We start from the raw sequence: 13,034 nt of genomic DNA, 5'->3' as shown, positions 1-13,034 counted from the left end.
GGGCAGACAAGGCCTGGTAAACGGTGGAGAGGGGACATGTGGCCTATAATTCTGGGCTTTCCAACATGGACATTTTCTCTTTACCATTTGCTAGTTGATTGAAACCTTCAGGAAGCTTAGTGAACTATGGTCAGTCCTATGTCAGTCTGCTGGTGTGATGCCAGATCTGCTAGGCCAGACCAGTAGAAGACTGCATACCTGAACCATGGTCCTTCCACAGAATTGTTGTTCCCACAGTATTCTTGCGGCGAAGCCATCACTCTGTCTTAAGGGAGGTGACAAGAGAGAGCTCCTTGGAACGTCTCTCCATGTTTACTGTGAGCACTTCCCTGGTCACCTTATTTATTGCCTTCTGCCATATATGGGGCTTCCTTGGTGGCTCAGAGGGTGAAGAATCTGCCCACAGTGGGTGAGACCCGGGTTTGATCCCTGGGTTGGGAAGGTCCCCTGGAGAAGGGAATAGCTACCCATTCCAGTATTCTTGCTGAGAGAATTCCATGGACAGAGGAGCCTGGCGGGATACAGGCCATGAAGTTGCAAAGCGTCGGATATGATTGAGAGACTAACACTTTCACTTTTTCTGCCATATACACACAAATATTTTATACCTACATTTCCTTCTCATCTGCCTTGTTTATTTAAATTTCTGATTATGGAGGAAGTATGTGTATATATATAATACACATACATATATATGTATGTATATGTGCATGTGTTTATGTGTATATATATATATATATATATTTCAAGGATATTTATGTTGTCTGCCCCACTAGCCTGAAAGCTTCATGAGAGAAGGGAGTTTTGGTTGACGGCAATGTCTCCAGCACCAAGGACAGTGCCTGGCACATAGTAGGCACTCTGTAAATATTTGTTGAATGAATGAAAGGCCTGTCAAGATCAAACAGTGGAGAGGGCAGCTTTTCTCTTTCAGCATCAGCAGCAGTCACTCTGCTTGGTTTTAGCTTCATGATACTGTGAATCATCAAAGCATGTGTTTCTCTGTATGAACTACTTGAAGATTAATGCCATATTCATGTGCACTCTAATGTGCTTGTAGGACTAACCTCCAAACTTTTCATTTATTTACTGAACTTGTCTTGTGTGCATCTCTGCAAGCTGTCTAAAATCATCTTTGGAATCTAACAGGCTGTAAATAAACGCTATTTAATCGGCTTTGATGAAAATTTCTTAATTTCAATCTTTTCTCCTGATTTGGGAAATTCAGTTCTAGGTCGGCAGAGGAGGAAAATTTTTTTACAATCAAATTCTGCTTTCATTTCTCCCTCCTTTTTTTTCCCCCCTCCCTTTTTTTAAATTTTTATTTTTATTTTTTAGGATAGAATTTTTGCGGCATTTGAAGAGCTTTTTCCAGATTATGTTTAAAATCGAAACCAAGCCATGTGGTGAAGAACTCAAGGGAGGGGATAAAGTGCTGATGACCTGTGTTGGCATTGGCTTCTCCAACCTTAGCAAGACCCTCAAGTGACATTGTCAAAAGATGAAAGGCTCAAAGGCTTCTAGACAACGCAGAAGCTGCCAAGGAACCAAAGGGACCAGATTCATCCAGGACTTTCCTAACTTGCCGTTTGAAAACAATCAGGATATCTGAACAAAAGACGTCTCTCTACTTTGAGGTTTTCAGCCATTTCTCCGGGGCATACATTCCTCAGGAGGCCCAGTCACAACGGGAGCTCCCTGGATGAAGAGTGTGCCTTCGGGACACAGTTGTACTGCTGCAGCATCACAGCTGCGTTTTAGCACTGCTTCCTGAGCCCACATCCTTGGGCTTCTGCCGTATGGCTATTTTCCAGATCTTTGGAGTTTGTTACAGCTCCTTCTGCAAGGACTGACCCCCCTGAATCTTGGTTTCTGTGTAGGGATTAAGTGAGATACTATGAGTGGAAGCCCTTTATGAATAATGTCATGTAATGCAAGTGTCAGAAATTGGTGTGTTAGACTATTTTATCCCTTGTCTTCTGAATGGACTACTATCGTGGAGATACACCGCTCCCCATCTGGTTCATTGTATGTGGAATTTGGGGGAAATGAATGACTAGGGAGTGCAAGGGTCCAACTAAAGTTATTGGATGCTTTCCCTATCTCGGGTGTGCTATGCATATTCTCATTTTGTTCTCCCAATAGCCCAGTGATGTAGATTTTATTATCTCCACAGAGAAATTCAAAAATGATATTTTGTTCCTTTTGAAATTTGATAACATAGAGATATTAGCTTGCCTGATTTCAAGATCTAAGTATCAGAGTCTGGAATTTTATGCTAGTTGCAAGCTAGTAAGTTATATTATTACTGTTTCATGGATGCTAGCAGAAAACATGAAAATCTCATGTCATAGACAAAAAGTTTTATTACTCAGAGCACAGGAAGCAGCATGAGCTTCACTGGTTTCTTTCTCCAAGTCCCACAAGATGTGGAAGGTCTGCAGGTGTGCCATGCACACCAGTGGTTTGCATCACAGGCAAGGAGCATGCACATGTGGGAACTCCGCCTCTTACAAGCCTGCTCTTTGTCCCAGATAGGAACATTACTTCACCCCTCAAGATTGCTTGCTGTGAACACGTGATAAGAAAGAGCCAGGATAAAAGCCTCCCAAGCAGGAATGTGCAGGAACACTCAGGACTTGTGGTGATTGTACCTGCTGCTAGTAGAGGCTACATGTGGTGTGTGTAGGGGGTTCATAGTTATTGGTGGTAGGGGAAGTATCTGATTTTTCTATTAGGATTCCAAATGATATTGTCTACCTAGGGTGGACTTTTGAAGTAAGGCATGGTCTTTACCTCCCGAAGTCTCTCGGTACCCTTTTCTTTTTTCAGTAAAAGGGGTCCAGAGGAAGTTTGTGCTCTCGTGTCTGGGGTTGTGGGAGAATGTGGAGTGGCACTGAACTGTGGTTGTCTACTTACTGAGAGCTCTACATGCTGTATTAGATTTCTGTTGCTGCATAACCAGTTACCACAAACTTAGTAGCTTAAAGTAGTACCATTTATCATCCACAATTCTATAGGTCAGAGGTCCTGGTCTACTTGCTTGGATTCTCTGGTTATGGCTTCACAAGGCTAATGTCAAGGTGCTGGGCTCCAGGCAAGAATACATTTCCAACCACATTTGGATTGTTGGCAGAATTGTTGGACTGGAGTTCCTGTTTCTGGCTGGCTGTCAGTTGTGGGCAACTCTCAGCTTATACGTAGAGGCTGCCTGCATTCCTTGTAACTTGGCTCCCTCCATCTTCAAGCCAGTGACGATGCATTGAATCCTTCTCATGCTTTGAATCTGACTTCTTGTGATACCTTATCTTAAGGTCATCTGGTTATAGCAGTACCTAGGTTAGTGTTTGAATAGCTGGGGCCAGGACTCCTGGACATCTGAAAATTCTGCCTACCACACATCAGTTCAGTTCAGTCGTGTCTGACTCTTTGCGACCCCATGGACTGCAGCAGGCCAGGCTTCCCTGTCCACCACCAACTCCCAGAGCTTGCTCAAACTCATGTCCATTGACTCAGTGATGCCATCCAACCATCTCATCCTCTGTTATCCCCTTCTCCTCCTGCCTTCAATCTTTCCCAGCATCAGGGTCTTTTCCAGTGAGTTAGTTCTTCACATCAGGTGGCCAAAGTATTGGAGCTTCAGCTTCGGCATCAGTCCTTCCAATGAATATTCAGTATTGATTTCCTTTCAGATGGACTGGTTGGATCTCCTTGCAGTCCAAAGGACTCTCAAGAGTCTTCTCCAACACTGAAGTTCAAAAGCATCAATTCTTTGGTGCTCAGCTTTCATTATAGTCCAACTGTCACATCCATACATGACTATGGGAAAAACCATAGCTTTGACTAGATGGAACTTTGTTGGCAAAGTAATTTTATTTACTGCTGCTGATGTTCGAACCCAGATCCACCCATGCTCAGATATAGAACTAAGGAACCACATGGCTTTGGCTGTGTCCAGGAGGAACTTTCTGTCCCTTGGGACAAGATTGGGAAATGGGTCCTGTTGGTCAGTTTAGGGTGACATGTAGACACCGGGCAGATCATTACAGCCAGTATAAGGGACATGAGCCTCCATCTGCTATCAACAGGAAAGTGTCTGGTGGTCTCCAGCCCTCTGACTGGTGCAGCTGCTTCTGGAGTGGTAATGGTGATGCTGTAGGCAATAGGAAGACACATTTAATATTAATATTTATTTAAGCAGCCTGCTGCCAGCTCCTTCTCAGGTGCCTGGGAGAAGCAACAGCTCTCCTTGGGCAGAGGTTACTGGTACTTCTTAGTGATATTCCGTTCCTGCTGTCTCTTGCCTTGTTCTTAGCTTAGCTCTTGGTTGGTGCAGCTACCCCTAGTATAGTTTAATGGGAGATTCCAGCACTTTGAGCTTGGCCTTCTATCTTGACCCCTTTACTTCCCTGTTCAGACTAGTCTGAATTCAATAAGACTAGTAATTTTTTTTATATAAATTTATTTATTTTAGTTGGGGGCTAATTACTTTACAATATTGTAATAGTTTTTGCCATACATTGACATGAATCAGCCATGGGTTTACATGTGTTCCCCCTCCTGGACCCCCCACCCACCTCCCTCCCCATCCCATCCCTCTGCGTCATCCCATTGCCCCGGCCCTGAGCCCTTGTCTCATGCATCGAACCTGGAATGGTGTTCTGTTTCACATATGATAATATACATGTTTCAATGCTATTCTCCCAGAACGTCCCACCCTCACCTTCTCCCTCAGAGTCCATAAGATTGTTTTATGCATCTGTGTCTCTTATTCTGTCTCGCATATAGGGTTATCGTTACCATCTTTCAAATTCCATATATATATGCATTAGTATACTGTATTGTTTTTCTTTCTGGCTTACTTCACTCTGTATAATGGGCTCCAGTTTCATCCATCTCAGTAGAACCGATTCAAATGTATTTTTTTTAATGGCTGAGTAATATTCCATTGTGTATATGTACCACAGCTTCCTTATCCATTCGTCTGCTGATGGACCTCTAGGTTGCTTCCATGTCCTGGCTATTGTAAACAGTGCTGCAATGAACATTGGTGTACACGCGTCTCTTTCAATTCTGGTTTCCTCGATGTGTATGCCCAGCAGTGGGATTGCTGGGTCATATGGCAGTTCTATTCCCAGTTTTTTAAGGAATCTCCACACTGTTCTCCATAGTGGCTGTACTAGTTTGCATTCCCACCAACAGTGTAAGAGGGTTCCCTTTTCTCCACACCCTCTCCAGTATTTATTGCTTGTAGACTTTTGGATAGCAGCCATTCTGACTGGTGTGAAATGATACCTCATTGTGGTTTTGATTTGCATTTCTCTAATAATGAGTGATGTTGAGCATCTTTTCATGTGTTTGTTAGCCATCTGTATGTTTTCTTTGGAGAAATGTCTGTTTAGTTCTTTGGCCCATTTTTTGATTTAAGGGATATACACATGTTTTAGGGATCATGACAGAATCATGGCCTTGCCTTCCTGTCATGTTCCTGCTTCTGTCTTCTGCCATCCTTCTCTGTTACATTCTGGGTGAACACCAGCCAGCCTCCTTCCATCATGATTATTTACCATATTCAACAAGACAGTTGATAAGGATGGGGAGGAAGCTAGGGTGTTGCAACATGACGTGCGGATGGGGAAAGAGCAGGAGGAGGCACTGCTGAAATCCAGATTGCCTTCAGAGAGCAGCTGAACCTTGTGGTTTGTTTGTTTGTCTTTATCTTTTCTGATAAAAAGTGGTGAAGGACATCACTGATTACAGACCCAACCAAAAAGGCCCCAAACTTAGGTTGCACTGTGGTGCCTGTCTTCTCATTGTCAGTCTGCAATGAAAAATGGTGAGGTAGCCATCCAGCTAGGTCTTCTGTGTTAGGAGGCTCCTGGGTAAGGCCAGTGCTGACAATTAGTTTCGAGGTGGCCAAGTGGAAGAGATAAGGGCGTGAAAAGGCAGGGAAGAAAGTAGGAGTCTAGGAGGCCTAAGGAAATGGACAAAACTGTAGGTAGATGGAGAAAAGGAAACAGCAGGGAACTAAGGGATTACTTTAATTTTGGCTGTGCCTGAGGTGGGAGTGGGATTCAACTGGTGAGGTGAGGAGGCCAAAGCAGGGTGCAGAGGTGGATTTTTCCAGGGGATTGGTTGTGGTGGATTAGAATGTGGGGCCTCACTGACTTTACCTGTTGGTGCTTTTTTGGAGACATGTGAATGTGCTGGTGGGTGATTCTAACAGTCTGTGATGGATGGAAAAGCAGCATCACAGGCCTTGTACCCAGCCTGGACCTCTGCTGTTCCTCATCTGACTCCAGAGTGGAGGAGAAGTGACTTGTACTCGATCAGAGTTTCCATGTTTAGACCACCCTGGCCTGTTCTTTAGAAGTGACCAATAGTTAAGAGGAATATCAATAGGCAATCACAGTTTTTCTGTACTCTAGTTGACTAGGTCTGTGAAGCCATTTGAGTGGGACAGTTTATCAGGGTTTGACCTCTTACAGAGGCCAAGCCACGTCACTCCTTTACTCGAGCAAATAGGGCTGTCATATTTGTCAGGAGCAGCCTAGGTCCAGGGCTCCTCTAATTCATGTCTTTCATTTGGCCCTTAACAGTTAGATAGCCTGACTCCATGCCTGAGGCACTGGCCTTTAGTCAACATCCATAGATGGACTGGGGCAGAGCTTTTGGTACATGGGCCACTTCCTGTCTTCCTGGTTCTTCTGATACTGGTGGTTCTAGACGTGGATCCTGCTCTGCTGATGCCCTTGTGTTAAGTCTACAGGGGAGGGGATGCTGATCTTGGGAGGTAAGAGACCCAGCTTGCTTCTGGCCCATTTCAGCTACTGACCAGCTATTATGGCATAAGTATGTCACTTCTGCACACTTGGATTGCTTTTGGGAAATCAGGGTGGATGTATGAGGCCTTGTACCCAGCTTGGACCTCTGGTCTTTCTCACCTGACTCCAGAGTAGGAGAGAAGTAATTTGTACTCCATCAGAGTTTCCTGGTTTAGGTGCCCCGAAAACCAGAAAGATGACCTTAATTGCCTCCTCCATGCTACTCCCATCCTCATAACATTGAGATGTTTCTCTGAAATCTCTTAGACACTCTTTATTCCTGTGTTTCCCCCCCCCATTCCCAACCCTCTTAAAGAGCTTTACATCTAAAACTTTCAGGTTGATTAGTCTTTAAGGGAAGATATTGGTGGGGCCATATATTTTGAAATGGTGCCTGGCTTGTTGCTCGGAGGGATCCAGTTTTAGGTCATGACAACTGACCTCAGGTTGTTTTAAATGCTGAGTACACTTGGCTCCCCATACTTCTCAGATTCTCCTCTCTCTGTCAGTGCTCTGTTTCCACCTCTCTGCTGTTTTACCTGTTAGGCAATTAAAGGCATTGTGCCTAATATCTGTAAGCTTTGAAGAACCAATGGGAAGGCTTACCAAAAAAAAAAAAATACTGGCTTCAAGTTAGGCAAAGAAAAAGAGCAAAAATAAATAAACACAAAATGAAACATTTCCAAATTTAAAATGTTGAAAACAATATAAATGAGTTTGTTTCTTCACACATATTTCCAGGCATACACAGTAATTGCAAGGAATTATTGCTAGTCATATATTAAATGGGTTTCTGGTCAACCAAGCAATTTTAAAGGCAAAATTATAAGGAGCCTTTCAGAAATTTGCCACGTGGCTGTATTTTAACATGTATGGTTTGGTGACACTGTCATAAGAGGCCTAGAAAGTAAAACCATGTAAGTCCTCCCCCCTCACTTGAGCCACCTCTGTAATGTTAGAGCCTCAGCATCTCTGGAGGGACTCCCCCAACCTATAGGGCATCCCCGACTACAGATTCTCATACACCCTGGGTGCCTTGTTCACACTTCACACTCTCAGTTATTGCTTAATTCTCTGTGTTAACCTGTTTTGATGTGAAGTGGGTTGATCTTTTACAATTTGATGTGACTGTGGTTTTAAAGTGTTTTTTTGAAAGACTATTAAAAAAAAGATGAATTCAATCATTTGTGAGGAAAACTTTTGGCTTCTTGAGTTTCAGTAGAGCACTGTGGAAGTAACAGGCTTAGGAATGAGACTGTGTTTGCATCTTATTAAATAGCTGAGTCTGTAGCCACATGGCATCAGGCAGATCCTCTACCTTATCTGTAAAATGGGAAATAGCTGCTGTCCACCCTGGTACTGACAGGGCTTATTAAATGGTTATGTGTTAAATGCTTAGGATTCTTTTTAGCTGTTAAACCCCTGATGAGAATTCAAAGCAGTCTTTTACCTAACAGGTTCATGTCTCCACGGGTCATAGGGTTTATCTTTATATCTGATACTTGGATGGACTCAGCCAGAAGACCAGAGGCAAGATGTGGCACCTGTACATGGGTTGGGGTCACACTGCCCCATGACATGCTATAGAGTTAAAAAGAGTGCCTACAGGCATCTCTGTGAAGTTCGCCATGTTCTAGCAGGACCCACCTGGTCAGGGTGAAGTGAGCAGGCAGGCTGCCTCAGGGCTCAGCGCTGCTCAGCTGCTGTGTGCACCAAACCAAATGAAGAGCTCCAGTGTCATCATGCCAAAGTTACCTAAGACTACCATGTAAGCAACTGCATGTCATCAGAACTTAGCTCTCTCCCTTCTCCCAGTATTGCTTTCAGTGTTTCTTCTCCTTCAGGCATTCTCTTTAACATTCAGTTCTTAGCAACCTTGTGGTCAGAGAGTGTACCCATTATTAAAAAAAAAAAAAAAAATCCTCCAGAATTGTGTCTTCCTCTGGTTGACTCCCAAATGACCAGATCTGGGTCCTATTCTCATCTCTGGAGTGGTAGGGATGTCAGCCTCAACCAAACTGTGTAGATTGAGAGGAACAGGAAAAATGGTTCCTGAAGGAAAATCTGAATGCTTTTACAAAGAGAAAAGACAGTGGGAAGGCAGAAATAACAGTTGTCTACTATAGACTGCATTACCTAGTTCCCTGAATACTCTTGGGAGAATATCTTACATTACTGCTTGCCCACCACCATCTTTCACCATCCAAAATCTTCCAGTATCATGGTATAGAATAGGGTGGACAGAACTTCCCTGGTGATCCAGTGGTTGAGAATCTGCCTGCCAATGCAGGGGTCACAAGTTTGATTTCTGGTCCGGGAAGATTCCACGTCCCACAGGGCAACTAAGCCCATGCTTCACAACTACTGAGCCCATGCACCCTAGAGCCTATGCTCTGCAACAGGAGAAGCCACTGCAGTGAGAATCCCGTGCATTGCAACTAGAGAGTAGTTCCCACAACGCACAACTAGAGAAAGCCCTCGCACAGCAACAAAGACTCAGCACAGCCATAAATAAATAAAAAGAATTGAGTGGGCAAGAATGAATTCAGTTCAACACGTGTTTCCTGACAAAAGGCAAGACTTTTGTACCTGGAAGGCCAAAGTTAATATGGACACTGGGCAAAAGTTTATCATTTTAGCTAGTGGTATTCTTGGGCCGGAAGGAGGAGTATACCAGGATGATAACACAGAGGGAGGAGAACTGGCAGTGGGAACACCATGTGGGCTGTGGACAGGAGGAAGGGTAGGGGGCCAGCCTGAAGAAAGGAGGGCATGCAATGTCCATTGGTGCTTTCCATCGTGGTTCTGTCTTTTTCCACCTCTGGAAAGACAAATTCAGAAGTGGGGAGAAAGATCAGGACTTTTTTCCATTGCCAGGAATACAAGAATTAAAATGATAATGACAGTGACATAAAAAGCTATCCCTAGAAGAGCACTGAAGACATATATAAGTGATGACAGGAATTAGGATAGGGACATGATGGGTATTTCTCTTATTTCCAAATAACTTACACTGTTTTGTTTTTATAGTTATATACCTGTTTCTTTGTGTGTATATGTTTACTTATATTAAGAATCTCAGGTGCAACTCCCATTGTTTTTCATCAGCTGCAAGGCAAGTAAAAGATCAAGCATCCCCTTTGTCCTACTCCTCTGCACCTTCCCTTAAAACACACACAGACACACACAGACACACACAAGCAACTTACTTATGATGTGGTTGGGGCCTGTGGAAGGAAGTGCCACAGATGGAGAGGAATCCAAGGCCTGCTCATGATACTGCCTAAGTGGCTTACCTGTACCCTTGCCTCTCTTCAGGATTCTGGGTCAGAGCACTGTTTCACCTCTTAATTAGATTACGTTAGGTCTGCTATAATGTTTCCCAGAGCATGTTCTGTTGTACACTAGCGTCATAGAATACTTTACCTGAAAAAGTGAAAAGAAAGTGTTAGTCGCTCAGTCATGTCCCACTCTTTGCGATCCCATGGATTGTAGGCTGCCTGGCTCCTCTGGGTGAGAATCCTGGAGTGGGTTGCCATTCCCTTCTCCAGAGGCTTTTCGTGATCCAGGGATCAAACCTGGGTCTCCCATACTGCAGGCAAATTCTTTACTGTCTGAGCCACCAGGGAAGCCCTTTTCCCTGAAAAGCCAACTTAATACAGGTGTAGACAGTGTTGCAGTCTCTAGTGCAGGTTTGGAGGCCACAATGTGTACTAACATAGCAGAAGCTCTGAGGAGTCCTGTAGCTGAAACTGTCTTTGTTTTACTTACTGCTTTTCAAACTGACTTGGACATTGAACTTTCCATACTTCCCACCCCTAAAAAAGTATTGTATGTAGTGCTCTTATTCTGCAAATCATATTTGGCAGGTACTTGGTCTAGTAGGATTTTTTTTAGGAAAGATAAACTCTGCCATTTGTGATTGGAATATTTATAAGAAGTCAAGCGGTTGGAATAAGAAGTCAAGCGGTTGGAATCTAGTGACCTACCCTTGCCCCCACCTTACAGCATTGACACCCACACCCATGAGCTTCAGATTATGGGCCCCACCTAGTCCCATACCATCTTACCTTCTTATCTGGGCTTCTGGGAATTACAAGGGTCAGAAATGGGACTAGGCTGGGATTTTTTGTGTGTGTTGTGATAAATTACAATGTCCCTAATCTCTTGAGGGGGCTTCCCAAGTAGCTCAGTGGTAAAGAATCCATCTGCCAATGCAGGAGATGTGGATTCGACCCCTGGGTTGGGAAGATCCCCTGGAAGACAAAATGGCAACCTACTCCAGTATTCTTACCTGGAAAATCCCATGGACAGAGTAGCCTGGTGGGCTACAATTTATGGGGCCACAAAGAGTCAGACATGACTTAGCAACTGAGCACAATCTCTTTGAGAGTCACATTGACTGTTCCTTCCTACTCGGCTCAGAACCTTAACATGGCAGTGGAACCCATCTGAGCTCTCAACAGGAGGGGGTCAGAAGATGTTCTACTGACTTGGGAGCCCAGGGAGAGTGCCAGAACCCTGTGAGGACTTAGCCCAAATCTTGGTAATAGGTCAAGGAGAAACCCTTGGGGGAAGGAGCACCATAAAATTATTGGTCATATGTTTAGATTTCAAGCCTGAGCCCCCAAACACCTGGATTTTCAGAACTCTGACCTGGGCACCACTTGCCAGCAGCTATCACCGAGGTGTGAAGACAGGGCCCTCAAGGCAGTGGGTCTGGGAATGTGGAGAGACCTTGGGCTTTTTAAACAGGCATTTTAAAAGATGGTGGTTTAGTTGTTGTGTCCGACTCTTGTGACCCAAGGACTGTGGCCCACCAGGTTTCTCTGTCCATGAGGTTTCCCAGGCAAAAATACTGGAGTGGGTTGCCATTTGAATTGCACTTGCAACAAGCCCCTGATGGCCCTGCTCCTCTGTTAATAAGCTGTCCAGAAAAGAGCCTGCCTGAATACTCTCTGAGTGTCTTCTTTAAAATGTACAGCTTAAGTAGGAGCTTTCTTTTTTTTTTTTCTCCAGCATGTTATGTTTTTTTTATTTCAAGGAAGGTAAAAATGCAACTGAAACACAGAAAAAGACTTGTGTAGTGTACTGAGAAGGTGCTGTGATTGATCAAATGTGTCGAAAGTGGTTTGTGAAGTTTTATGCTGGTGATTTCTCACTGGACAATGCTCCATGGTCGGGTAGACCAGTTGAAGTTGATAGTGATCAAATAGAGACATTAATTGAGAAAAATCAGTGTGATACCCAAGTGAATGGTTTTTAAAACTGTTGATGCTGTACATCAAGGAAAAGCTTTTGCATCTCTTGACAGCCTGAGTGGGTACTATTTGCAGTTCTGAGTTTTGTCTTCTGGGAGTTCAGAAGGTGAAATAGTGAAGGTTTAATCAGAGTCCTGAATGTGACCCAGGTTAGGAAATAACAAAACAAACTTGAACTCCTGTTCACCCAGCTGAGAGGAAGAAAAATGCAAAAGGAAGTGGAAAACAACCAAACCTCAGATGGAAGGAGCAAGTGGCGAGTGCTCTTCTTAAGAATACCAAGAAAACAACATTGGCACAGAAACCAGACAGTGGTGGCGGGGAGCTGCCAGGGGAACAGCAGGGCATCAGTCCTTCAGGGGCTGTCCTGGTTGTCTCATCTGTTTGCCCCTGACCGGAGGGGACTGAACACCAAGCACCTCATATGATTTGTATATTCTTGTGTGACTCCAAGTGTTAGGAACTGCCACCGTTATGAGTAATATACAAATTCACTTTAAAGTAGTTGAGTAATATACAAATTCACTTTAAAGTAGCACTGAATTCATAATTCATCAAATATTTTCTCAATGAACAGATTCCTTCATGTGGAAAGAGGTCTGTGAAAATTTTAGATGTTTAAAAGAGGTTCTCATGCTTTCTTGAGAAGATTACAATGACTGTTACATTGAATGTAATTATTTTCTCCTCAGTGGTAGTCTCCTGTTGGTTACCCATCTGGAATGTTTGAACTTCTTGGCGCAAATCTTGACTGTCTGCTTGTGTCTGGGGAAGGGGTAGGTTAGGAGAGAGAAGCAATGGGAATATAATAAAGAGTGGCCCTTAGCAAACTGTGGATGCTGTGTGCCATTACCACCATTCGCCTTCCAGCCCGCCCACTCTGCTACTAGGCAACAGTTAGCACAGGACCTATAGTGGTCCTGCTCAGCCATTGGTTGTCTCCTCAGTG

The 13,034-nt window shown here is 44.0% G+C and overlaps 1 protein-coding gene across 7 annotated transcripts in view; it reads left to right on the top strand.

Moving 5' to 3' along the window:
• The window catches only part of RCL1 (RNA terminal phosphate cyclase like 1), a 230,895-nt gene that overhangs the window by 62,176 nt on the left and 155,685 nt on the right, over positions 1 to 13,034 (top strand). Inside the window, exon 9 of one of the 7 annotated variants that reach the window (XM_081501663.1) lies at positions 1,344 to 8,005. The exons of 5 other annotated variants lie outside the window; for them this stretch is intronic. In XM_081501663.1, the coding sequence (XP_081357789.1) occupies positions 1,344 to 1,386 (43 nt within the window). In that variant the 3' untranslated portion in view covers positions 1,387 to 8,005. Of the gene's footprint in view, positions 1 to 1,338; positions 8,006 to 13,034 lie in introns of those variants that run through there. One more of the 7 variants, XM_081501616.1, reaches the window with a different exon arrangement.

This window comes from Giraffa tippelskirchi, chromosome 1, assembly GCF_054371585.1.
Source record: "Giraffa tippelskirchi isolate mGirTip1 chromosome 1, T2T-mGirTip1v1.2.pri, whole genome shotgun sequence".
In the NCBI taxonomy this organism is placed as follows: Eukaryota; Metazoa; Chordata; class Mammalia; order Artiodactyla; family Giraffidae; genus Giraffa; species Giraffa tippelskirchi.
The sequence above is the reverse complement of the archived record's forward strand: the minus strand, read 5'-3'. Positions and strand labels throughout refer to the sequence as shown.